The sequence below is a fragment of the Chrysochloris asiatica genome, unplaced genomic scaffold (genome assembly GCF_000296735.1).
Source record: "Chrysochloris asiatica unplaced genomic scaffold, ChrAsi1.0 scaffold00132, whole genome shotgun sequence".
NCBI classification, from domain to species: Eukaryota; Metazoa; Chordata; class Mammalia; order Afrosoricida; family Chrysochloridae; genus Chrysochloris; species Chrysochloris asiatica.
The window spans coordinates 321,341-348,931 of NW_006408650.1; the positions used below are offsets into that span (position 1 = coordinate 321,341).

Consider the following 27,591-nt stretch of genomic DNA (forward strand, 5'->3'; position numbering starts at 1 on the left):
GAACAAAACACTGCTTAGCCCTGCGCCGTCCTCACAGCTGTGTTTGAGCCCATTGCTGCTCCTACTGTGTCAGTCTGTCTCATTGAGTCCTAAAGGGTGGCTCATGACAACTTTGTCCAGTTTTATCATTGTTCTTTGGGGAGAAGACTTAGCAATCTAATCACTGTATGTTGTTATAAGTGCCATCCAGTCAGTTCCATCTCATAGCAACCCATTACAGAGTTTCTGATGAGCAGCTGGTGGGTGTGAACCGCCAATCTTGTGGTTTTCAGTCCAGTGCTTACCCTACAGCCCCACAGCAGCACTCCAATAGACAGGCAGTCTGCCACCATTAACAGTAATCAGGGAAGTGAGAATTCAGGTATCACACACACCCCCATGTGTCTGACATGGACTAACACTGCTTACACATGTGTGCAAATTCTGTCTTCCTCTTGTCACACACACACCCTGCCATTTCCAACGTTGCCAACGGAGCTCATGGCCACAGACGCAGACACTGTGCACAGTTCCCTCCGGAAGCGCTGCCTGGAGCCACTGTGAGCACTAGGGGAACCTAGGGACCTTTGCTAACAGCAAGAGCAGGAAGCTTTTAAGAACAGGGTCTAGCTCTGAAGTAATTGTTGCAAACGTGTCTTTCAAACACCACCACACACTGCAGGCTGGGCTGCACGGGTTGGGTCCACAGCTGGTGTGTGACTTAATGCTCCCGGGGCATCCTGGGTCATCACCGGGAGCTCCTGTGTTACACATCGGCAGCAGAAGCGGTTACTATATAAACAGGCCTCAGTCGCCAGTGAGGTTCTCCAGTGTAAGTCACTGTTCGCACCTTGTTTTCTCCATCCAGAGCTACAGTGGAGCAGCTCGTCTTGGCTGCAGATAGTTCTGAAAGTTGCCAAGTTGGGGTGACATGAGCCGGAACGCCCATGGTGACCATGATCCACCTGTTCCCCTGGCGCTTCATGGACTCGGTTTTGAGGGTCAGTGAACACCAGGGCCTGGCTGGTCATTGCTTGTCTGGGGCTGATGGTTGATGGAGAGGTGAATATACTCCAGGCTACTGCAGACCCTGCCTTGGTCAGAAAAGGAGGGGATGGCACACCAACAGTGTGTAGTCCCCTCCTAGGGGAAGGTCCACACTGTGTAATCACAGGCTGAGAACAAATGCTCCAGGCGGGAACTGGTGCGTGCGTGTCCAGTCGCCCGAGCACTCCTGTCTTGGGGACTTGGCCTGTTCCAGGTTCACTCAAGCTTTGGTTTTGAGTTGGGAGCAGGATTGGCAGGGGCAACTCATCTCAGATGCCCAGTTAGTTGTGGTTGTGCTTGGGAACTGAGTTCCAGAAAGGAAGCATTGTGGAGGGGATTGAGTAGCTGGACAGAAACCACAGGGTCAGTGAGGTCTTTCTCAGGGTGGGGAGGAGTCCAGACTTGGCCCCAGATTGTGGGGCTTGGTGGGTGCAGCTTTGACCAGCACCTTGATCTGGAGGGTGGAGCCTGCGGATGTGTGGCTGCAGTTACTGGCTTGCAGCAGGGAGGTGGGGACCGTGTGGATGTGGGGATGCAGCCTGACCTGACTGACGGGGGCAGGACCTGGGAGGGGCGACGGCTCCCTGAAGACGTGGGGGTCCAGGTGAGGAGTTGAGTCATGGTTTCAGTAGCAATCTGTACTTCAGTAGAATACAGCCCGTGCGGACCACCCACAAGGGACAGAGTAAAATCCTCCAGAACCGAGACTCGCCTGCAGGGCCACCCTACACTCGACCCAGGCAGCGATTCTAATGAGAACTAGTGTGTGGGACGGTGTCTGGCCGCTCTAAATTCACAAGCAGGAAGAATCACTGCCAACATGCCTCCGTCCTCTCTCCAAGCTTTTTACCAATTCTCACACTAGCCACCCCACCCCCGGCAGGTCTCTGCTGGGTCAGGGTCAGAGAAGACTCAGGTGCAGCTGTTGGATCAGGACCGCTATTTAGCTTTCATCCCCTGATTGGACAAATGTAGCAAAGGTCTTCAGTTCTGTCAGTAACTGCCCAGGGGCCCTGCACTCCACCAGTGACTCTGGGACCTGAAGTGTTTGTTTACACCTGCTCTGCTTCTCCCCGTCTTGCACCATCTCCAGTGTTAACAGCTGAACCCAGGGCTGGGACCCTGGGTCTAAAGAGTGCACTCTCCTCTCGGCTTTTCTCTGTGCTCCTATTGCGCGCCCCCTTCTGCCTCTAGGATGGCTGTGGGGTGGCAGAACTGATCACTGGCTTTGTTAGGCTTTCATACGCCCTGTTTGCATGTTACCATCCCACAAAACTGCCTTGTACCTGCTTTGAATTGTAATCCCCTTGATGGGCCATAAGCACCTTATTTGCATATTCCCACCTAATTGTTGGTGGGAGTTACAAGACCCTGGTTAGTAAGACTACATAACAGTGATCTATCACACTCATGGGGACCTCCTGGACAGTAGCATGGACGTGCCCAGTTCAGAGCTGTCCTCACACTTGCCGCTCGGCTTGAGCCCATTGTTGCAGCCATGTTGTCAGGACATCTTGTTGAAGGTCGTGGTCTTTGTGTTGAGTCTTTAGTTATAGTCATTTGTAGTACTGTGAATGTACTTGATATTGATAGGGCTTTTCCATTCAAAGTAGTCGGTTCTGACTCACATCTACCCTGTTACAGGGTTTGAACCACCGACTTTGCAGTTCAAATGGACTTAGTGCTACAGCAGCACTCCCCCACCAAATGATTGGGTTGTTGTTGTTGTTATGTGCCGTGGAGTCGGTTCCGACTCATAGTGACCCTGCACAGGCTTTCTGAGGCTGTAAATCTTTACAGGAGCAGAAAGCCTCATCTTTCTCCTGCGGAACAGCTGGTAGTTTCAAACTGGTGACCCTGAGGTTCACAGCCTGATTCGTAACCACTACGCTATAGAGCGGGTCCATGCAAATAGGGTTACAGGATTCTAATGCCAGGATTGGTTAGTTTTGCCATCCCACTAGGTTTAAATAGAGTAGGCTCAGAAGCAGGAACAGACAATTCCAAAGACCCTCAAGAAAGCAGAGCCTTGAGCACAGTGGGAGATTCTGACCTGGGAAAGTGGGGGCAGCGGAGGCAGTGGAGGCACAGACAGAACAGCTGCTGCCTTCTAGGCCCACAGACGCAGTAAACTTGAGCCCACCGCAGGAGGCTGGCTTGCAGAATAGGCCCTTTGGGTATTTGCAGAGTGTCTGAGGGAGCTTTGTAACACTTGCCTGGGCCGGGCAGAGGCCGACAGCCTTAAGGCTGAGAGGCCAAAGTCAAGAGCAAAACGTACCTGCAGTAGAGCAGAGAAGAGCGGTTCCTGCCTGGAGGGATGCTACATCCCGAGTCGTTTCTGGTCCTGAATTGTACCTGGTTCGTGTTAATAAATCCCATCATCATGAGTGTTGTGTGGTCATTGCAGTGGATTATCAAACCCAGCAGAGAAATTAAAGGATGCTGTGTGAGGGACAGTTGGTGTCAGAAGAAGGTTGTAGGCTGAAGGCATGTCTGACCTCTGCCTCATAGATCGAATCTGCCTTGGGTTGGTTTAGGGTTGATCCTCCTTCCCGCTTGTGTGCCATTTTGGTATCATTCCAGGGGGGATGCAGTAGCACCACTTTGGGATAGTGTGTATTTCCCTGACTCGTGTGCTTACCAGCTGTTCATATATCTTTAGTGAGTTCCGCTGAGGCCCTGTTCTCAGCCCCTTCCTGAAGCCGGCACAGCCCACTAAGTAAGTGTGCCTTTACCCTGCCGGCTGCCCCTTTAAAACCTTAACTCACAGGTCTGTGCTGCTGAAGAATGCGTTGTGTCATACTTCAGGCAGATACTTAGTTATGGCTAATGGAAATACAATGTGAACCACCGTGGAAGCCAGAATAGCATTTTAAATGCTGTGAATACTATATTAAGAAAGTTTAAAAAAAAAGATTAATTTTAGAGCTAATTTTAACCCAGTGTATACAAAGGTTTGTCATTTCAGCATGTAGTCAACATAAAAAATATCAGTGAGATATGTTACATTCTTATAAAATGATCAGATATAGTGTGTCTCTTTCATGGATGAGCGTCTCAGTTGGACCGACCCCACTTCAGGGTAGAATCGCCATTGTTTTACGGGACCTGAGTTTATTGTCTCTAGTTGGTCTCACACTTGAGCAAAACAGCTGAAACATCAGGTTTCCAGCTGCAGAGTAAATTTGCCAGAAAATACCTCTGGATTTTTGGCAAGTAAGAGATGAAAACAGGAAGCTCAATTTTTGCTTTGTAATAGTTTCCAAACAGCACTGTGGAATTAGCTTGTTTTCTGGTGGTCAGGGGAAGCCGTGGAGCATATTTGCTGGGATGGATTTTTGTGTTTGCTGGACAATGCTGGCACTCACAGGGCTCAGGGGGCCCTGACGTGGCATTTAGGATGTGCCGGGCGCCAGGTGCTGTGGCCACAGCCCTCCGGGGCCCTGCCCACCAGCTGTGTGCCGCCTGCCCCGGCGCCAGGGAAGTATCAACACATGTAAGATGTTAGACTTTAGAAAGGTGATTCTCATCCTGTTCATTCCATAGAGCGGTGTTATATTACTGGGCTTTAAACATTTCTTACTCTGATGTACTTTCTTTGGTGGTGGTGAAAATTTCAAAAACTTGTTTGTCCCTCAGTTGTGTTGTCATGGCAGGCAGAAGGTCACAGGCAGAGGTGAGTGTTTTATGCTCTTAAAAAGCCTCCCTCCATCTGAAAGCCGTAGGGACGGAAGAGAGCAGGGGCAACGATGGGACAGAGGCCAACCCCCAGAGGAAGGTGGGCACAGGCCTGTGAGGTCCGGGTTGTCTTCACACCTTGGCCCGGGGCCAGTCACCCGCATTGTTATCCTGGTTACTTTGGGGGTCCTCCTCCTCTCACAGCGCAGCTGGTCTGCAGCTACCCCAGCCCTCTCTGAAACAATGGCTATGGAGTTGGAAAGGATAGGGGTTTTGCTGACTGATGGTCTAGATGGCTCTGCTGCCATCGGTCCCTGCTGAGAACTCTAGGTGTGGAATGGATGGAGCCTTCGCTGACGGCCTGCTGTGCTAAGGCAGAAAGCTGGAGTCTGGTCCAGCCTCCGTTTACTGGTGACAGAGCATCAGGCAGCTGATAGAAGCGCTCTGTGCCAGTTTCCACCGCTGTCAATCTCTCAGGGTCACTGACAGGGTACATGGACAGCCCAGCTAGCTGTGATGAGAGGTCATTAGGAGCAGAGCCAGAACTGAGGCCCTGCACAGCACCAGAGCCAGTGTGTTCACCCCTGGTCAACTCCTCCACAGAACTGCACCCACAGCTTCCACTCGGGGCCTTTGCGGTACAGAGGTTTTACTGTGTCGCTAAAAGCAGGCGCCCAGGGTCCTATGCTGACTCCATCAGAGGCACTGAGATAAAGTGACATCCTGGGTTAGATAGGCCAGGCCCCAGGTGCACACAGTGTGTCCTGTGAGGGAGGAGCAGCTGTAGGTTTTCTAGGGGCACGGTTGGACAATTGCGCAAAATTCAATACCCTGCTGTGCTTAAGTGTCATTAAGTCAGTTCTGACTCATAGTAACCCTGTAAGAGTTTCCGAGGAGCAGCTGGTGGATTTGAACTGCCAATTATTGCAGTTAATGCAGTCTTGCTGTCCAGTGCTGATCCTCCAGCACCACACCAGGCCTCCATAATGCCATGTACCTTGGTGTCCTGGAACTAGTCCTTGGGGACATTTAGAGATGGATTTCTGCTGTGGGTTGGTTTTTGAAAGTGTGTGTGTGTTGGACTGATCCATATGTGGTAATTATGCACACGTGAGACCTGGTGTGGGGCTGTGGGTTAATGCGCTGGACTGCAGGGTTGGTTTGAAGTGCAAGTTTGGCCGTTCAAGCTCACCAGCCACTCCTTGGAAACCCTATATAGCATCACCGTGAGTTGGAATCGACTCGAGGGCACTTAACATTTCATTGAGTGTGCATAAGTATATGGGTGCCTTAATGTTTGCAGAAACTCAGAATCGTTGTTGTTAAGTGGCGTAGAGTTGGTTCCAACCCTTAGTGACGCTGCATAGGATTTCCGAGGAGCAGGAAAGAATCCTGAGAGCAGCTCAGAAAAAAACAAAAACAAAAAGTTACCTACAAAAGAAAATAAGAGTAAATTCTGATCTCTGATTAGAAACCATGCAGGCAAAACAAAGAAACCACAATTAAACAACAACAACAACAACAATGGAATGACATATAAAGCCAAAAGAAAAAATTGTCAACCAAGAATCATATATCCAACAAAATTGTCCTTCAAATATGATGGCAAAACTAGGTCAGTTTCAGACAAACAGAAATTTTTAAAATTTGTAAAAACCAGACAAGCCTTACAAAAAGTGCTAAAGGGAATTCTTTGCACCAAGAACGAACAACACAGACAACCTGAGACAGACGTATGTGGCAGTACCACCTAGACTCAACCCAGATATAGAAGCATCCATAGTAAACAGACCGATAAGACGGACAAGAGAGAGCCAGAGATAAAGCTACAACGACAACAAAAATCATAAAGCAAACAGAGGGAATAACCCAGGTACAAAAATTCCAAATGAAGAGGAAATGAAATAGACTTCAAGAAAATAAATAAAATAAACCTAACAGTAACCTTAAAAACTGGACCAAGCCTTTCTCCCAGCCCTAGCCCAACTATAACACCTAAAACTAACCCTAGTCCTGGCCATAATCCTAACAATAAGTGAAGTCTTAGTCCATAGCCCCTATGCTAACCCGCATGCCTTACTTCTACCCTCCAAACAAAAATAAAAAGCATTTTGAGATCTGTCTTGAAGTACACTGCTGTCTGTGATAGGGCAATATCCATATGCCTATAAGGAAAATCGGGCTGCAAACCGCAAGGTCAGCAGTTCGAGACTACCAGCTGATCCGCGGGAGAAAGGTGAGGCTTTCTGCTCCCGTAAAGATTTACAGCCTCGGAAACCCTATTCAGGGTCGCTATGGGTCGGAACCGACTCGACGGCACTTAACAACAACAACAACATAAGGAAAATCCATTAATCTCACTATTATCACTATTATTCAAATTTACACACCAACCACTAAAGCCATTGATGATGAAATTGAAGAATTCTACCAACTTCTGCAGTCTGATATTGATCAAACATGCAATCAAGATAGATTGATAATTATTGATGATTGGAATGTGAAAAGTTGGAAAATATGGCCTTGGTGATAGAAATGATGCTGGAGTTCATGTGGTAGAATTTTGTGTTTATTCAAAATACTTTTTTCAACAACATAAATAATGGCTGTTCTTGTAGATCTCATTAGGATACTCAGGAATCAAATCGACTACACATCAGTGGGAAGAGGTTATGGAGAAGAAGTGTCATAGCCATCAGTCAGAGTAAGGCTAGGGGCTGACTGTGGAGCAGACCATCAACTGCTCATAAACAAGTTCAGGCTAAAGCTGAAGAAAGTTTAAAACAAGTCCATGGGAGCTAAAATAGACCTTTGCATATATCTCACCTGATTTTAGGGGCCATCTCAAGAGAGATTTGATGCATTCGAAATTAATGACCAAAGACTGGAGGAGTTGTGGGATGACACCAATCAAGAGCATCATACATGAAAAAAGCAAAAGGTGATTAAAAAGGCCAGAAAGAAAAAAAAGACAAAATGGATGTCATGAGAGACTCTGAAACTTGCTTTTAAATGTAGAAAAGCTAAGGCAACTGTAAGAAATGAAGAAGTTAAAGAGCTGATCAGAGATTTTCAAAGGGCAGTTCAAGAAGACAGAGTAAAGTATTATAATGAAATGTGCAAAAGATCTAGAGTCCAAACACTAAAAGGAAAGAACATGCTCAGTATTTCTGAAGCTGAAAGAACTGAAGGAAAAATCCAAGCCTCAGATTGTAATAGTAAAGGATTCTGTGGGCAAAATAAATGAGGCAGTCATTCGAACAGAACAAGAGAATACTGAATGGTTTGAAATCAGGAAATGAGTGTGCCAGGGTTGTATTCTTTCACCATACTTAATCTGTATACTGAGGACAAATAATCCAAGAAGTTGGATTATGTGAAGAAGAATGTGGCATCAGGATTGAAGGAAGACTCTTTAACAACCTGTTATATGCATCCAATATCACTTTGCTTGCTGAAAGGGAAGAGGACATAAAATGCTTCCGTGAAAATCAAAGACCACAGCCTTCAGTATGGATTGCACCTTAATGTAAAGATAACAAAAATCCTCACAACTGGACCAAGAAGTAAAGTGACAAATGGAGAAAAGACTGAAGTTGTCAAAGACTTCCTTTTGCTTGTATCCACAGTCAACAGTCATGGAAGGTGTACTGAAGAAATCAAATGATGTATTCATTCGGCCTATCTGTTGCACAAGTGTTCAAGAGCAAAGAGATCCGTTTGAGGACTAAGGTGCAACTGACCCAAGCCATGGTATTTTTAGTTTCTTCATAAGCATATGAAAGTTGAACAATAAATAAGGAAGACTGTAGAAGATTTGGTGCATTTGAGTTCTGGTGTTGAAGAAGAATATTGAAAGTACCAGGGATCGTCAGAAGAACAAATCCAAACTGTGTTGGAAGAATTGTATCCAGAATGCTCCTTTGAGACCAGGATGTCTTTCATACTTCAGACATGCTATCAGGAGGGACCAGTCCCTGGAGAAGGATACCATGCTTGGTAAATGGAGGGTCAGTGAAAAAGAGCGAGGCCCCCTATGAGATGGATTGGCATAGTGGCAGCAGCAGTGGGCTCAGGGGTAATAACAATTGTGAGGATGGCAGAAGACCAGGCAGTGTTTTGGTCTGTTGTGCACAGGGTCACTGTAAGTTACAACAGATTTGATGGCACCTGACAACAAAAACAATATGTGCAAAATATTGAATGAGGTAGGAAGCATCAAAAGAAGATGGAAGGAATATACAGTCACTGTACCAAAAAGAATTGGTTGATGCATCTGATCAAGAACCAGTGATATTGAAGGAAGAGATCCAGGCTGCACTAAAGGATCTGACAGAACACAGACTGAAATCTTTCATCACATTAATGCAGGACTAGAGGCACTCACTCATCTATGCCAAAAAATTTAGAAGACAACTACCTGGCCAGCCAATTAGAGGAGTTCCAGATTTGTGCCCATTCCAAAGAAAACGGATCTAACAGGATATGGAAATCTTCAAACAATATATTTACTATAACACACAGGTAAATTTTTGCTAAAGATAATTCAAAACTGGTTACAGCAGTATATTGACAGGGAGTTTCCATAAGAGGATGTGGATCCAGGAATATCATTGCTGACATCAGGTGACTCTTGGTTGAAAGCAGAGGATACCAGAAAGATGTTTACTTGCTTTATTGACTACATAAAGACATTCGACTGCATGAATCCTAACAAGCTACGTATAACACTGGGAAAAACGGGAGTTCCTAAATGGTTTAAAATCGGGAAAGCTGGCTGCCAGGGTTTTGTCCTTTCACCGTATTTATTCAGTCTTTATGTGGAACAGATAATGTGAGAAGCGACTGTATGAAGAAGTCGTGGCATCAGGAATAGAGTAAAACTCATGAACAACCTGTCATATGCAAATGACATAACCTTGCCTGCTGGAAGCAAAAAAAACCCTTGAAATACTTACTGACGAAGATTAAAGATTTTAGCCTTCCATATGAATTGTACCTAAATGTATAGAAAGCAAAAATCCACACAACTGGGCCCGTAAATAACATCATGATAAGCAAAGAAGAAAAGAGAAATTGTCAAAGATTTCATTTTACTTGGATTCACAATCGATACTCATAGAAGCAGCAATGAAGAAACAAATGGCATACTGCATTGGGCATAACTGCTGCAAAGGACCTCTGTAAAGGGTCACTTCGAGGACTAAGGTGCGCCTGACCCAAGCCTGGCATTTTCAGTTACCTTAGGATCACTGTGGGTTGGAACCGCCTCGGCGGCACCTAACAACAACATCTACATATAAAAGTTGGACAAACAAGGAAGGCCGTAGAAGACTCAATGCAAGTGTTAGAATTACGGTGCTGGAGAAGAATCTTAAAGGTGTCATCTACTGTCAGAAACACAAGTCTGTCTTGGAAGAAGAACAGCCAGAATGTTCCATAGAACCTAGGATGGTGACGTGTTGTCAAGAAAGACCAGTCCCTGGAGAAGGACATGAATCTTGTTAAAGTGGAGGGTCCGCAACAAAGAGAAAGCTCCCCAACTAGCTGCACTGACACAGTGTCATCCGCAAGGAGCTCAAACCCAGCCACTGTGAGGGTGAGCGTGGAGCAGGACTGCACAGGGCTTCTGTGCCAAGGGTCATTATGAGTCACAACTGCCTTGACAGCCTGCATCTAGTGACACAACATGCCAATAAGTTCAACAGCTGACATGCTGTGGACATTTTCCTTAACAGACACAAACTACCAATTGAATTTATTGTTAAAAACCTTCTCACAAAATAAAAGCACAAATAACTCCAGGCCCAAATGGTTTCAACAGATAAGGAGGGAAGAGCGCCAGTTATGACCATGGAGTCAGGCACTTGTCCTCAGGCAGGAGATGAGGTTGTGCAGAGCGGGGTTGGGTGCTGCCCTCGGAGAGGAGACAAAGCACCTGCATCAAGAGAAAGCTGGGCTGCAAGGCGATTGCACAACCCCTGCGGGTCCCAGCCTGCTGCTCCTCCAGCACTCGGCATGATCAACTTTACACAACAGCAGATTAAACACAGGATTAGTTCATGAACAAATAAATTACAGTTTTTAAAAGTGGCTAAAACTGATGACTGGCAGATTTCTAAAAGTGTTAGGAAAAAGCCTTTCAAGTTCTGTCTTGTTGGAAACCACACTTGAAGATTCTAAACACCCAGAAACTAGAGCAGCGCCTTGAGGTAGCACCTGTTTGACAAAACCCAAGATTGTGACCTCCCCCATTGCCATCTGTGGACAGGAGGGGATACATGCTGTTTACTTGAACTTTGGTCTTTGGTCAAATGCCACTTGTAGAGAAAGACCCCTTGGTGTGGTGTGCCTTGTATGCCCTTAAGCAAGGGTGATGGAAATGAAATATCTTTGTCCTCTTTACATCTCCAGCCCATTTCTCCTCTGGAGTTTTCTCCCGGTTGTCTGTGTCACGGAATCCCTGGGTAGTACAAACAGCTACGTTGGTGATTTGAACCCACCCAGAAGCACCTCAGAAGAAAGGCCTGATGCTCTGCTTCCGCATGGTCACAGCCTTGAATCCCCGCGGAGCACAGTTCTGCTCTGCACACACAGGGTCGTTATGAGCTGGAACTGACTCGTTAGGGTTTTGTCAGCCTCGCCACCATTCTGTAGACAGGGAAGCCCACAAAGTGAGGGGGGTGGCCCCTGCAGGAAGGTGGCCTGTGGTCTCGGGCTCCCGGCTGCCTGCCAGGCGCTACGGTCCCACACAACTGTCTCCTTTCCACAGACACCCAGTTCCTCTGGTGGCCTTGGCAGAGTTCACCAGTAATGTCATCTAGACTTTGTGGGAAGTTTTTTGAATAATATTTCAATCTCATTATAGGTCTATTCAGATTTCCTATTTCTTTGTGAGTCATTTGTGGTAGTTTGTGTTTTTCTAGGAATTTGTCCATTTCATCTGTTATATAGTCATTATATCCTTTTATGTTATTTTTAGATTTTTCTTCTCATGGTTAAAACACATTTTTATTTGTGAGTTTCACATAAAGTATTGCCATCGATCAAGGGCAGACAGGCATCCTCATTAAACAATCCACAGTGTTAGCAGAGGCCTGGAGACCTGGACTGGCCAGTGTTGACTGCTGATGTCTATTACCCGTGAGAAGGCCCCTCCCACCATTTGTCAGCCTTGAGGGGAGACACACAGATCTGGTTCCAGCCCCTTGAGTCTGAGCAGGAGGAATACAGACAATCGTTTGTCACTCTGAATGTCACTTCATAGGGAATGGATTGTAGATGGTTTGTCACAAACTTGTTGTGTTAACTTTCTCAACATTAATTGTTTCTAGGTTTTTACCTCAAATGGCCCAACAGTGATCATGCCTACCTGGTTCTGCTCCCGAGCGTGGTTTTCCCACGTGGGCTGGTTTGATGAGGGCGGGAAGGTAAGTGCTGGAAAGAGGGCATTAATGGGCCCCTGGGGAAGCCCTCCTCTGGGGTGGGGCTTGCCATCTTCACCAGATAGTCCCAGTCTGAGTGGCCAGCCTTCCCAGCCTCCTACCTCTGCTGCCAGCTGGGCCCGTAGGTCAAAGGGTCCAGGATGCCCAGTCTGTGCTCACAGCACCACCTGCCCGTGTTTATAGAAAGCAGGGACTTCGGAGTCACACCTGCTGGGGAGGCTCTGTGGCCTCGGGTCCCACGGTACCTCATCCCAACTGAAAACCTGTTTGTGGGAAGCCGGGCCAGCCTGTGCCAGGGATGACAGGAGGGAGAAGGGGGTGGCCTCTCCTGAAAATGGGGGAAACGCTCAGTGTCCATGCAGGCACCGGAGTGCCTGACCCACAGACGGTGAGATGGTGACCATCCAGCCGACAATTCGTCTACTCCCAGACAGATGGAGTCAGAATGAGACCTCCCCATCCCATGTAAAACCCAATTAAGATTGGTGTTTTATCTTCAATCTTCCTTACAAGGGCTTTTGAGAACTTGAGGTCTTGATGGCAGGGGAGACAGGAGAGTCCCTGCCATGCCTTTGATGTGGCCACACAAGTGCACAGAGTCCCCCACACACAAACACACATGGACAGAGCTCACACACACACACATACAGAGCGCCCCCCCCATGCACAGAGCATCACACGCACATGCACAGAGCACCCCACACACATGTGCACAGAGCCCACACACATGCACACACACACGTGCACAGAGCCCACACACACACATGCATGTGCACAGAGCCCGACACACACAGCACTTTGTCCGAACCCACCAGGCCCAGGGTCCCCAGTGGGCAGGAGGGAGCCCGGGCCGGGCAGAAAGGGGTCTGAGCACAGGGCCCAGTGGGCAGCAGTGGGTCTGCCTGTGGCAATTCATTTTCACAGCTGGCACCGTCGACTATGAGGAAAAACGGCTCAGTGGAGCCCCCTCACGTGGCCACATGTGTACTCGAGGTAGACCTCTCCTGACCCTGTGGCTGTTCTAAGTCTGCCTCCGTCTCCCTCCCCTCCTGTACCATGTGTGTACCCTCAGCCCCTGGCCAGTGCCACCCCTTCTGGGCAGCCACTGCTGCATCCAAAGCGTCTGACTGGCCCTGAGAGCTTCCCCAGACCAGGACAGGCACATTCCTGATGCCCCCTGCCTCGGGCACCTAAGGGTCTTCCTGGACTGGCACAAGATATTCCTGCACCCAGGAGATGGGGCCTCGGAGACTTGTAGTGACTGGCCACAGTCAAAGGTCTGCCCGAAGCCTCCCTGACCCCTTTGCCTATGCTGCACCCCCAGAATTGTCCAGGAAAACCAGGCCCTTGAGGAGGATCCAGCCAGAAGGTGGGGGTCTTGGTGCTCACAGAGGCAGGATGACTGCAGAGGGTCCCACCACCCTGCTAGTCTCAGGCTGACATGTGTGGGCACTGTGGGCATCTACCATGTGGACACAGGGCTGCCGCTGCTCCATCAGACTCAGAGGTGCCAATTTCCCATGGACTCTACAGCCCACAAAGTGGGACTTTGGCCTGTTTCTCACCTGAGTTACCAAGAGTGAAAATGGGGGAAACTCTCAGTAACACAGACTGACAGACACAGTGCTGTAGCAATGGGCTCAAACCGCCAGGGTCGTGAAGGTGGCGTGGGACCAGACATCTGTCCCATTCTGCTGCACATACATCCAGCACGAATGAATTGGGGCCGCCTCAGGGGCAACAACAGCCTCTGAAACAAAAAGAAACGAAAGTGATGTGACTGATTCTGAGGGCAGGCTATGGTCCCCCCACTGAGGACATGTCAACCTGAACCAACAGCCTGGAGGAGTTCTTCATTCTCATCAGAGGGACAGGCCATGCAGAAAACCCATTGCCCCGGGGAAAAACATTTAATGGACACGTGCTTTCATTTCTGTTGCATAAGAACCTGGGGATGGAATTGCAGTGAGGCCTCTGTGTGGTAGAAGACATGTTCACAGCACCGGTGCTGTCAATGACTGTTCTCAACTCCTTGTCAAGTCTTCAGTTGTAGCCGTTCTGGTCAGTGGTCTAGGTTTTCTTCCTGTACCTTCCAGTTGTATGTCCAGGGTGACAAGTGATACTGGACAATTTTTCATGTGATTATTTGCTGTTTATTTTGTGAAGTGTCCAACAATTGTGCCCATTTGTGAGTGGGCTGTCTTTTTATGGTAGGTGCTTTTTCAGATACTTGCTTTATGAACATCTCGTTGGGGGTCTTCCTCTTTTTCTCTGACCTTCCAGTATACCAGCTGTTGTATCCTTCTCCAGGGGCTGGTCCCTCCTGATCACATGGACAAAGTACGTGAGACAAAGCCTCGCCATTCTCGCTTCTAAGGGACATTCTAACTGTACTTCTTCAAACACAGATTGGTTCATGCTTTTGGCAGTCCTTGGTATGGTCCAGGTGGTGGTGTGCTGTTGGAGTCGGTTCCAACTCATAGCGACTCTGCATAGAGTTTCCGAGGCTGTAATCTTTATGGGAGCAGAAAGCTTCATCTTTCTCCTGAGGAAAGGCTGGTAGTTTCAAACTGCTGACCTTGAGGTTAGCAGCCCAACTCATAACCGCCATGCTATGTTGTTGTTGTTAGGTGGCATTGAGTTGGTACCAACTCATAGTGACCCTATGCACAACAGAACAAAATACTGCCTGGTTCTGGGCCAACCTCACAACTGTTGCCATGCTTGAGCCCGTTGATGCTGCCACTTTACCAGTCCATCTCGCTGAGGGTCTTCCTCTTCCTCTCTTACCCTCCACCTTACCAAACATGATAGCCCTCTCCAGTCAGTGACTGGTCCCTCCTGGCAATATGTCTGAAGTATGAGAGACGAACTCTGGTCATCCAGGCCTCCAAGGAGCACTCTGGCTGCACTTCTTCCAACACAGATCTGTTGGTTCTTTTGGCAGCCCATGGCACTTTCAGTATTCTCTTCCAACACCATAACTCAAATTCACCAACTCTTCTACAATCTTCTTTATTCACTATGCAACTTTCACTTGCATATGAGGCTATTGAAAATACTATGGCTGGGGTCAGGTGCACCTTAGTCCTCAAACTGACATCTTTGCTCTTCAACACTTTTAAAAAGGTCTTGTGCAGCATTTGCCTAATACAATACATTGTTTGATTTCTTGGCTGCTGCTTACTTGAGTGTTGGTGGATGATCCAAGAAAATTAAGTCCTTGACAACTTCGGTCTTTTCTCCACTGATAAGAACGTTGTTTATTGGCCCAGTGGTGAGGATTTTTGTTTTCTTTACATTGAGGTTCAATCCATACCGAAGGCTACGGTCTTCAATCTTCACCAGAAAGTATTTTAAATCCTCTTCATTTTCAGCAAGCAAGGTTGTATCATCTGCATATCGCAGGTTGTTAATGAGTCTTCCTCCAGTCCTGATGCCACGTTTGTCTTCATAGAACCCAGCTTCTCAGATTATCTGCTCAGCATACAGGTTGAATAAGTATGGTGAAAGACTACAACCCTGTCGCACACCTTTCTTAATTTTAAACCATTCAGTGTTCCCATGTTGTGTTCGAACAACTGCCTCTTGGTCCAGGTACAGATTCCTCATGAGCACAATTAAATCTTCTGGAATACTCACACTTAGTAATGTTGTCCATAGCTTGTCATGATCCACACAATCGAAAGCCTTTGCATACTCAATAAAGCAGAGGTAAACATGGCTTTTCTCCCATTTCTGGTATTCTCTGCTTTCAGCCAAGATCCATCTGACATCGCTTGTTCCACAGCCTCTTCTGAATCTGGCTTGAACCTCTGAAAGTTCCCTGTCAGTGTATGCTTGCAGCAGTTTCTGTATTACCTTCAGAAAACTTTACTCACGTGGGATGTCAAAGATATTATCCAATGAGTTCCGCATTCCATTGGGTCACCGTTCTTTGGAATGAGCACAAATAAGGATCTTTTCTAATCAGTTGGCCAGATCGTTGTCTTCCAAACTTCTTGGCATGGATGAATGAGTGCCTCCAGTGTTGTCTCATTTTGTTGAAAGATTTCAATTTGTACTCCATTCCTCGTGCCTTGTTCTTTGCCAATTCCTTCAATGTACCTTGGACTTCTTCCTTCAGTATCATTGGCTCTTGATCATATGCTACCTTTTGAAATGGTTGAACATTAACCATTTCGTTTTGGTACAGTGACTCTGTGTATTCCTTTCATCTTCTCTTGATGCTTTCTGCATCATTCAGTAATTTGCCCAGAGAATCCTTCAATATTGAAAGTCGAGGCTCGAATTTTTTCTTCATTTTCCCCAGCTTGAGAAATGCTGAGCGTGTTCTTCCCTTTTGGTTTTCTGACTCCAGATCTTAGCACATTTCGTTGTGCTATTTGACTTTGTCTTCTTTCTCAAGCTGACTTTTGAAACTGTTCAGCTCTTGTACCTCCTTATTTCTTCCATTTGCTTTATTTAGCTTCTCTACGCTAAAGAGCAAGGTTCAGAGTCTCTTCTGACATCCATTTTGATCTTTTCCTTCTTTCTTGTCTTCTTAATGACTTTTTGCTTATTCATGTATGATGTTCTTGATGTCATCCCACAACTCTGCTGGTCTTCGGTCTTTAGTGTTTAATGTATCAAATCTGTTCTTCAAATGATCTCTAAATTCAGGGGGGATATATTCAAGGTCATATTTTGGCTCTTGTGGACTTGTTTTCATTTTCATGAGCTTCCATTTTAATTTGCATATGAGCAATTGATGGTCTGTTCCACAGTCTGCCTCTAGCCTTATTTTGACTGATGATATGGAGCTTTTCCAGCATCTCTTTCCACAGATGTAGTCAATTTGATATCTGTGAATTCCATCTGGTGAGGTCCATGTGTATAGTTGTCTCTTATGCTGTCTAAAGAAGGTATTTGAAATAAACAAATCATTAGTTTTGCAGAATTCTATAATGCTATCTTCAGCATCGTTTCTATCACCAAGGCCATATTTTCCAAGTACTGACCCTTTCTCTCTGTGTCAAACCTTTGCATTCCAATCAGCAGTGATTATCAACATATCTTGATTGCATGTTTGAACAGTTTCAGATTGAAGAAGTTGGTAGAAATCTTCTATTTCATCTTCACTGGTTTTAGTGGTTGGCCTAAATTTGAATAATAGTGGTATTAACTGGGCTTCCCTGTAGGCGCATGGATATTATCCTATCACAGACAGTGCTGTACCTCATGACTGATCTGGATATGTTCATTTTGACGATGAATGCAACACCATTCCTCTTCAATCTGTCATTCCTGGCATAGTAAACCATGTGGTCGTCAGATTCAAAGTGGCCAATACCAGTCCATTTCAGGTCACTAATGCCTAAGATGTCGATGTTTATGCATTCCATTTCGTTTTTTATAATTTCCAATTTTCCTAGATTCATACTTGGTACATTCCATGTTCCGATTATTAATGGATGTTTACAGCTGTTTCTCTTCATTTTGAGTTGTGTCCATCAGCAAATGAAGGTCCCGCAGGCTTTTCTCCCATGAGCCTTTACTCCATTCGCGTCATCACCGTCAACTCTAGCTCTTCCCCAGTCTCATTTTCAGCGCCTTCCAACCTGAGGGGCTCATTTTCCAGCACTATGTCTGACAGTGTTTCTCTGCTATTCATAAGGTTTTCTGTGGCTAAATTTTCACAAGTTGTTCGTCACTCCATCTTCCTAGTCTGCCTTCGTCTGGAAGGTTATCTGAAACCTGTCCACTGTGGGTGTCCCTGCTGGTATTTAAAATACCTGTGGCATAGCTTCCAGAATCACAGCAACTCACAAGCCGCCACAGTACGACACACGCTACAGTCGATATTATTCACCAACTCCATAATTCAAAGGCATCAGTTCTTTCCTGGTCTTCCTCCTTCATCTTGTCCAGCTTTCACATGCATATGAGACAATTGAAAATACCATGTCTTAGTCAGGTGAACCTTCATCCTCATAGTGATGCCTTTGTTCTTTAACACTTTAAAGAGATTTGACCAGTACGGTACGACATTTGATTTCTTGACTGTGACTTTGTGGGCTCCTGGTGTGGCGCTGTAGGATCAGCACTAGACTGTGAACCACAAGGTGGGCAGTTCAAACCTACCAGCTGCTCCTTGGAAACCTGTACAGAGTCACTATGGGTCAGAATCGACTCCGTGGCACTTAACAACACAACAACCATCACTGTAATTTTATGTTTGACCTTTTTGTCCCCCCCCCCCCCCAAAAGAAGCCCTGTATCCCACAACTCCCCACCTCTTCTCCTGCCCTAGCCACGTGCTGATCTGCATTCTTTTAGCCTTTTTTTTTTTAACATCTTCCTTCTTTTGGGGGGGTGGGAAGTGTTCAGTTTTATACTTAGTTACTGAATTTCTCATTCTCGATTGTCTCCCTCTGAGCCCTGCAGTGTCTGTTGCATGTTTTAGCTTGTGGCATTAGGTTACGTACAGCGTGGGGAAGGAGATGCTTTCTCATCCACTGAAGTGTTTAGTTCCTGTTTTCTGTTTTGTTCTCCTGTTGGGTTTGTGTGGTTGAAGACAGTTCATGTCTGCGTTCTGTGAACAGACGTGGCTATTTCAAGTGCTCCCCCTTCTGACACTGTGGTGAAGTACAGCTCCTTGCATGGGTTTTGTTTGGGGAATGGGAGTAGGGCTGTACCCTGCATTTCCTTCTGTCTTACTAGACCCTAGAACTTTCCAGGCAGGGCTGCTTCCCCTTTGTCCCCAGGTCTCTTCCCCGTCCCTTTCTGTGGGTACAGTAATGTTTGGAGGACACCGGAAGGTGTGGGTCTAGGTGGCTGTGCCCACGGTTCCCAAGAAATCCTCTCTGACTGACTCTCCCACCGCAGGAGTACCAGCCTGGCAGGCCCAGGAGCCAGCAGTGGAGGTGTGGGCAGAGACTGGGCAGCCTGGTGGATAACTGGGAGAGTCCAGGGTAGAGAGTCAGGCAGGGACCCTGCTCTCTGAGGGGCCCAGCTCCCCTGCTGGGGAAGCAGAACTGTCACCTGCAGTCCTACACCCCAAGGGCTGAGAGATTTCTGGTCTTTGAGCACTTTCTCCATCCTAACCTTTCATGAGCACAAGGTCCAAAGGCACCTTCACAAATACAGAAAAAAGAAAAATCACATAGCTTGCCTGAGAGCCTAGCCCCCGCACCACTGTGCTGCACTGCGGAGGATGCTGGTGGGCTCTGCTCGGCTGTGGGCAAAGTCAGCAGAGCTGTACCTATGGCTGTGAAGCCAGTTTGTAACTTACTGTTTTATTATAGATGTTTTACTAGTACTTGGTGGTCTTTGTAAATACATATATGTTTATATATCTATTAATTACTGCATCAGATTCTAACCAGTAGATGCACTGCAGCTTACTCACTGGGCATTTAGGGTGCGTACAGGCTTTGGATTTTGAGGGGAAAAGGATCGTTTCCTTTCATCCATTTTTCTCATTGTTTGGGGGGCTGATATTTTAGAAGCCCAGCTCATAGTATGCTCGTACGAAAACCTGGACTGAGATGTGAATTCCAAGGCCAGCCGTCACGTCCTGAAGGACCTGAGGCTGAGGTAGCGGCCGGCAGGGTTTTCCTGTTGCGTTTTGGCTCAAGTTGAGGAACAAGATCGGTCTTTGAAACTCTTCCAGTTTGAGCAATGAAGCTAGTCACCTCTTTGAAATCCAGAGAGCCCCCTGAGTCACCTTTATGCTCTGGAGACATAGCCCCAGAGTCCTGCTTCTAAGAGTAGGTGAGGGTACAGGCTGCTGAGAAGAGTCCCTGAGCCCAGACCTCTGTGAAATGCCGTGTCAGCCAGGCATTCTGGGAGTTTCCAGCAGATGTGCTTTCAACCATGCACCTTGTCTGTTCCTTCCTAAACTTCCTTTGGGTGAGTGGAGCAACCCACAGTCCTGGTGTGACAGTGCCCGCTGAGAAAGATTTGAGACAGATGCCTGGTGAGCACCGCTTCAGGGGTCTGTGAGGCTGGGCAGGGCACTGTGGCCAGAGAGAAGACCCCAGGGTACCGCTTGTCTTGCCCGCCTCTGTGTAGGGCCCCCTCAGACTCCGTGTGCACTCACTGACCCTCTCGGAACCTCCACAGGGCGTGCCCGAGGACCTGCTCTTCTTCCAGGAACATCTCCGCCAGGGCGGCCACGTCATCCGCGTGGAGCACAGCCTTCTCCTGTACCGCCACCACCCGCAGGCTGCCTCGCTTTCCGTCCTCGAGTGAGTAGGGGGCTGGGGGCATGGCATAACCAACAGTAACAATACAATCTGTAAAAGTAGGCAGAAAGTCGCGGAAAAACGGAATGAAAAGATAACGAAAATATTTCACAAACTTTTTGAAGCCCCCTCATATCTGAAGAGACACTTTACACTTTACAATAAGCACAACAGAACGTGGTCATCTCAGTAATGTCTGGGAAACGCACATTGAAGTGATGCTCACCCACTTGAATCTCTAAAAGAGAAAGCTGGTAATTCCAAATGGTGACCAAGGATGTGGGATTGATTACAAGAACTCGCTCACATTGTTCTCAAGACTGGTACTTTTATTCATTGAATTAGCATGCACACAGAAATGTTGTAACTGCCCTACCAACAACAGCCATGAACAGGTTGGCCCACACGTCCTCACACGGGTGAACACATAAACACATTTGGGATGCGCTCTCATCCTGGCTTTCTCAGCAGTGACGAGCGCCATCTACCAGTACACGTGATGGCGTGGTTGTGGTGAAGAGCAGTCGACGACATTTGTCCTGGTGATATAAACAGGCATGATTTTCCTCTGGGGCCAGGGGCATGTGGCAACTTCCTGGGGTGGAGTTTACATGGATTTGACCCCCACACCTCAGGTCTGTCATCTTCACTCTGTAGGTTAAATTTAAGAAAAACTCAATGTCTGACAAGTGCTTCTCTAAGGATGAAGAGCTCCCCCGACCTATAAACGGAGACAAAAACGTCGGGAAGTAAAATACTGCAGCAGGCAGAAGTCTGGCTGTGGCCTCCAAGTAGTCAGTCAGGTGCTGAGAGCATTTGGACAGAGAACCGTGGAATGTTCTAAAAGCTCTTTTCTGTCATCATCCTGAAGGTTTGGCCCGTGTGTGGTCCAATCGTAAGTTCTGTGCACACAGGACCCACAGTTCGGCAGAGTCCTGCACCCACAAAGAAGCTAGGCAGCCGGCCAGCGGGCTCGGTGCATGCCCTGTGTGTCGAGGGCTGTCTGCACTGGGAGGCTTTGCCACCCACCACACGAAAGCTGTGATCTCATGTTGGTTTCTGTATGGATTAAATCTGAGCTGAGCATTCAGCCCTTCCAGGGAAACAGGTTTTAAAGTAACCCCAGGCTTCCCGAGAGTATGGCTACAACAGACCACCTCACAGAGTCAGAGCCCACCCTGATCCTGAGAGCGTGATTACTGCAGACCACCTCACAGCCCACCCTGGTGCCTGTCCTCTTGTTGTAAATTGAGATTGGGCAGCATCTGTAGCAATACATTTACTACAAAAAATTTCAGGCAAAAGGCACGGACCTTTAACTAGTGTCCTCACTGAGCTGTGCAGTCCCACACGTGAGCGCTAATGTGGCCTCCCTCATCCATTTGTTGGTTCCCTCACTGATTCTTCATTTACTCATCTGTGCGTTCATTCATACAATCCCTGAGGGCCTGGCTGGATGGGTCAGGTCATCTTGGGCTGCAAGGATGATTGGATTGGTTTATGGTGGGAACTTTCTTCCTACCCACAGAGGCACCATCTGGACCCTCCGTGTCCACTTTCTGGAAGAAAGAGTACTTCCACACTGGGTGGCCTTCACCATTTGGAATGCAGGCAAGCAGGGCCGTCGGCTCTTCCGCAGCCTAGGGGCTGCCAACCAACAGAAGGTGGGACCCCTGCCCCTACAACTTTCTTTCCAATACCCAGCATTCCCTTAGCTTCTCTACATCCCACCTCTCTCCAAATTGGACGGGTTGGCAGACAGAAGGCACGTTTGGTCCTTACTCGAGTCACCTCCCAATGTATCCCTGACCAGCCAGCCATAGGCGGGTGGTCACTGCCCACCCTGAGAAGTACTGCTTTGTGCCCACCACGTGGCCTGTGTGCCGTGGCTCTGCCCCAGCCCTGGGTACAGGGAGGTCCTGGGGAACTCAACCTGGTCCCTCCCCAGGGAGAGGTAGAGCCAAGACCCTGGGCTGTGAGGGTCCAACTTACTCTTTCTCCAGGTGGTAGCATTTTGTGACGTTGATGAACGCAAGATCCAAAAGGGCTTTTACTGCTACGAGGATTCCCAGGTGTGTCGGGGCAGGGGCCTGGGGATGCAATGAGGACATCATGCCCCAGGTGGTGGGGTGACAGAGGAAATCGGAAGCCCCCTGTTGGGTACTGGCCCCTGGCCCCGGGGCACCTGGAGGGATGCTGCCATTGGGCCCCCCCTCCCAGGCCACACCTGCCCCTACTCACCATAGCAGACCCCCTTCTCCAGGACCCACATCCCTATAGGAAGAAACCCTTAGGTTCCTCCCTGGTAGTGTGAGGACAGTGGATGGAGGCCAGTCCTGGTCCTGGGATTGGGGGCCCAGTCCTGGGCTTCTGGACCTGCCCATCTTTCCCAGAGGCTGTGACCATGGCCCCTGCCTCGCCTCTCTGTCCCGGTGTCCTGTCACCTGAACTGTGCCGTTAGCAGGATGTACTGGGCCCTCGTGTTGCGCATGGGACCAGCATGTATGTAACTCAGAGCTGAGGCCCTTCATCTCCCGTAGGAAAGGCCCAAGCCTCAGGTCCCAATCCTGCACTTCCGCGCTGCCCGGCCACCCTTCATCATCTGTGTGAAACTGGTGAGTGGCAGGCTGGGGTGGGGGTGGGGGGTACTCTGTGAGGATAGAGAGGCGGGGGCGCCGATGCTGTTCTTCTCAACCATGGAAAAGTCCTGGATGGACATCTGTTTCTGGCCAGTGAAGTGGGTGAGGACAGCCTGACCTCCAGGAGTCTGGGGAGCTGACAGGTGGGGGTATCTCCCATTTCCAGGGGTGATGGGTAGCTCAGGCTCCTCAGAGGGGCTGCCCTGCAGTCTGTGAGGTGTGGGGTGACTTGTTATACAGCAATTAGGGAACTAATGCAGGCCCAAGCTCCCCCGACCTATAAACGCAGTCAGCAGAACAAAAGGAAACATGGCTGGTACCCTGGCTATGAGGAATAATGCTGTGAACATCCACACACAAGCTTTTAAGTGGACGTGTTTTCCTGTCCCTGGTGTGCATATGGATGCAGGGAGTTGCCAGGTCATGTGGTGACTCTGTGTAACCTGATGGGGGAGTGGGCAGACTTTTCCAGAGCAGCTGCGTCGCACTCTCCCACCCCACCACCAGTTTCTCCATGTCTTGTCTTGTTTGTTTTTTATACAATAACCACACTAATGGGTGTGACGTGGTTACTGTCAGCGGCTGCTTTTAAGCTCCAGAGGCCACATGGCTGCGTGGTTGAACATCTTTCCTGTCTGGGCCTTTGTGGAAAACCCCAAGGGGATGTTCTAGCACGTGAACACCCAATTTAATGAATGAAATTCTCAGCCATCCAGGCCCCTCCCCAGCTAAGGGGAGAGCAGCTTCCTGTGTCGCCCACCACCCTCACCGGTGTGTACAGTGCTGTGTGTATGTGCGTCCCAGCCCCTTTGTCCTCCTGGGGGTGGGATCTAACATTTTATTCTCTAGTCTCGGGTTCCTTTCACCCAACGCTGTTTGTGTAACTGGACGGGTCAGCCTCTGGGTGTCTGTTCTCCCTCATGCGAATCACACACCACTTTGTGCTAATGATGACAGGCCTGTGGACATTGTTTCCAACCCCACAGTGACTGTGGTCATGGGGAAACTGCCAGAGGGACTGGCTGTGCTGTCTCATGGAGCCCCCAGGCTTACTGACCTGGGATGTTCTGACTCTGACAGTTTGGGGAGTGTGGGTGCAGAGCTCTTCTTGGTTTTAAACTGTGGATCCCTGGCTACATCAGGCTTCCTCCCTGGGCAGAGGAGCAGCTGACACACAGACAGGGCCCTTTAAGCACCCACTGAGTAGGTGGGTCAGAGGGGAGGCCTGGGTGACCTGCCTGCTTCCCCCATAGGACCTCACAGGGGGCGCATTTGAGAAGAACCTGAGCTCGCTGCACCTGCAGGAGGGGCGGGACTTCTACCACTTCAGCTGACAGGCCTGAGGCAGCTGCTCCCAGGTAGGTGCAACCGTCAGAGTAGGTATGATGCTGGATGAAGAGGGACAACCCCCCCATGAACTAGAGGACACAGGCTCCTTTTCACTGGGAATCCGGTGAAGGTCTACTGAGCAAATCAGTTTTCCATTCAACAATTCATACACAGTTTGTTTCATCTCACTGAGCGCAATCACCGCTGTGTAACATCATTTACCCCACTTCACCCCTGTGTTTCCTGTTTCTATTTATTCTCTTTTCCTGTCCCTTCTGAACTATGTCCTTGGGTAAATGCTCCCCTTTTGATCTCAAGTGGTTGATGACCAAAATTTATAACATCATTCACGGGCCATACAAAATTACCAACTTCAAAATGAGCCTGCTACATTTGGTTAAACTTTCCTCACCTCTAATGTGATGGCTAGAGAGCGTGGCGTGGCGCTGTGGGTTAATGCGCCAGACTGCAAAGCCATTTGAACTGCAAGGTCAGTGGTTCAAGCTCATCAGCTGCTCCTCGGAAACCCTATACAGGGTCGCTATGGGTCGGAACCAACTCAACGGCACTTAACAACAAATGTAATGGCTGGACCTGCGGTTGCCTTGGCAGGGCCACACCAAATGCTTTTTGGGTGGGGCCGGCCCTTCCCCATCCCTGCTCTAAGGTGTGCATACTTCCCTAGTGGTCTTCACTTACAGACTTGTGCATGGTTTGACTGAAAATGGAGCCGTGGTGGTCTGTTTCTAGATCTGAAGGGCCGTAGGCTCAGGGCTCCCACCTGTCTCTGACTAGTAAGCCTGGTCCTAAATGATGAGTTTTGTTCCAAGTTTCTCCAGTCATCCAGGGCTTTCTATTGTCAACCCTGTCAGAGCAGCTGGTCACAGGGCTGTGGAGACCCATGTTGGTCCATTAGCCAACTGGACTACTTGTTTCCATGAGTCTGATTTTCTTCACTCTTCTTCCCTCCAGACAGGGAGAGACCAATCGTTGGCTCCTTAGATGGCCACTAACGAGCTGCGCTTTCAGTATGTATTGAGGCAGAATTTACATGCATGAAGATCCACAGTCATAGCTGTCTAAGCCAGGTGCACTTGCGTGTGTGCACATAACAGAACCCCAGCAACCCAGATACAGAGCAGTTCCTCCACCTCCGCAGGCCGCCTTGTGCCTCCCGCTGAAGCTTCCTCCGTGTCGACTGAGGTCACCAGAAGTTTTCTCATAAGTAGGACCACTCATGACTGGGTTCTGTAGTAGACACATGCTTTTCAGAATCTCCCACATTGTTGAGTGTCATTTCATTCTCTTTCCATTACTGTCCATTAGTCCATTGTATTGCTGTCTCACTGGTTTATTCATCCTCCTCTGGTCATTCATGTTTGTCCAGTCCTGGCCTGTTATAAGACATGCTGCCCTACTGTTCTGGCACAGCGTTCTCCAAGTGCTTGTCCTACCACAGACGGGCAGGTCCTTCTAGCAGGTGTGGGATGGGGCATCACTGTGGGTTTGAATTGCAACTCCTTGGTTCAGAATGGATGTTGAGCACCTTTTCATAAGCATACTACCCACTTTTAACTTGGATTGTCTTGTTAATCGGTTGCTAAGAACCCTTTCAATATTCTTGAGATGAGTGTGGTCAGTACATGAGTAGGTTTGTTAACACTAAGCCAACCTTGCATTCCTGAAGAAAACCCACCTGATTTCTTTGTTTTTGCAGGATTTTTGCATCTGTGTTTGTATCAAGATTGGACTACATTCTGCTTTCTTGTCTGGTTTTATTGTCAGGATGATGATGTTGTTGTTTTAGGTGCCACCAAGTCCCTAATGACTCATAGTGACCTATGCACTGCCCAATTCTGGGCCAACCTCACTACTGTTGCCATGCTTGAGACCATTGATGCTGCCACTTGGCCAGTCCATCTTGCTGGGGGTCTTCCTCTTCCTGTCTGACCCTCCACCTTACCAAGCATGATATCCTTCTCTAGCGACTGGTCCCTCCTGACAATATGTCCAAAGTATGAGAGACAGCTTTTGGCCATCTTGGACTCCAAGGAACACTCTGGCTGCACTTCTTCCAACACAGATCTGTTGGTTCCTTTGGCAGCCCATGGCACTTTCAATATTTTTCTCCAACACCATAACTGAAAAGCATCAATTTTTCTACAGTCTTCCTTATTTGCTGTCCAGCTTTTGCATGCATATGAGGTTATTGAAAATGCCATGGCTTGGGTTCAGGCGCACCTTAGTCCTCAACCTGATATCTTTGCTCTTCAACACTTTAAAAAGGTCTTGTGCAGCAGATTTGCCTAATGCAATACGTCGTTTGATTTCTTGACTGCTGCTTCCATGAGTGTTGATAGTTGATCCAAGAAGAATGAAGTCCTTGACAACTTCAATCTTTTCTCAATTGATAAAAATGTTGTTTATTGGTCCAGTGGTGAGGATTTTTATTTTCTTTACATTGAGATTCAATCCATACCGAAGGCTGTGGTCCTTGATCTTCATGAGTAAATATTTTAAGTCCTCTTCACTTTCAGCAAGCAAGGTTGTATCATCTGTATCACAGGTTGTTGATGAGTCTTCCTCCAATCCTGATGCCACGTTTTTCTTCATATAGCCCAAGTTCTCTGATTATTTGCTCAGCATACAGGTGGAATAAGTATGGAAAAAGAATACAACCCTGTCGCACACCTTTCATAATTTTAAACCATTTAGTATTCCCGTGTTCTGTTCAAAAAACTGCATATTGGTTTATGTACAGATTCCTCATGAGCACAAATAAGTGTTCAGGGATACTCATACTTTGCAATGTGTCCATAGCTTGTCATGATTCACAAAATTGAAAGCCTTTGTGTAGTCAGTAAAGCACAGGTAAACGTCTTTCTGATAGTCTCTGCTTTCAGCCAAAATCCATCGAACATCAGCAATGATGTCTCTCGTTCCACGGCCTCTTCTGAATCCCACTTGAATCCCCGGAAGTACTTGTCAATGTATGCTTGTAGCTGTTTCTGTAGTACCTTTAGTAAAACTTTACTCACATGGGATAGCAAAGATATTGTCCGATGAGTTCTGCATTCCGTTGGGTCACCTCTCTTTGGAATGGGCACAAATACGGACCTTTTCTAATCAGTCGGCCAGATAGTTGTCTTCCAAATTTCTTAGCATAGATGAGTGAGTGCCTTCAGTGCTGCCTCACTTTATTGAAAGATTTCAATTTTCCCATCAATTCCTGGTGCCTTGTTCTTT

At 47.9% G+C, this 27,591-nt stretch overlaps 1 protein-coding gene across 1 annotated transcript in view; it reads left to right on the plus strand.

Moving 5' to 3' along the window:
* B3GNTL1 (UDP-GlcNAc:betaGal beta-1,3-N-acetylglucosaminyltransferase-like 1) overlaps positions 1–24,350 on the plus strand; it is a 186,602-nt gene extending 162,252 nt beyond the window's left edge. Inside the window, 6 exon segments of the mRNA XM_006869612.1 lie at positions 12,039–12,134; positions 20,256–20,380; positions 21,906–22,041; positions 22,381–22,449; positions 22,918–22,992; positions 24,270–24,350. Of these exon segments, the coding sequence (XP_006869674.1) occupies positions 12,039–12,134; positions 20,256–20,380; positions 21,906–22,041; positions 22,381–22,449; positions 22,918–22,992; positions 24,270–24,350 (582 nt within the window).
* The last annotated feature ends 3,241 nt before the right edge of the window (positions 24,351–27,591 follow it).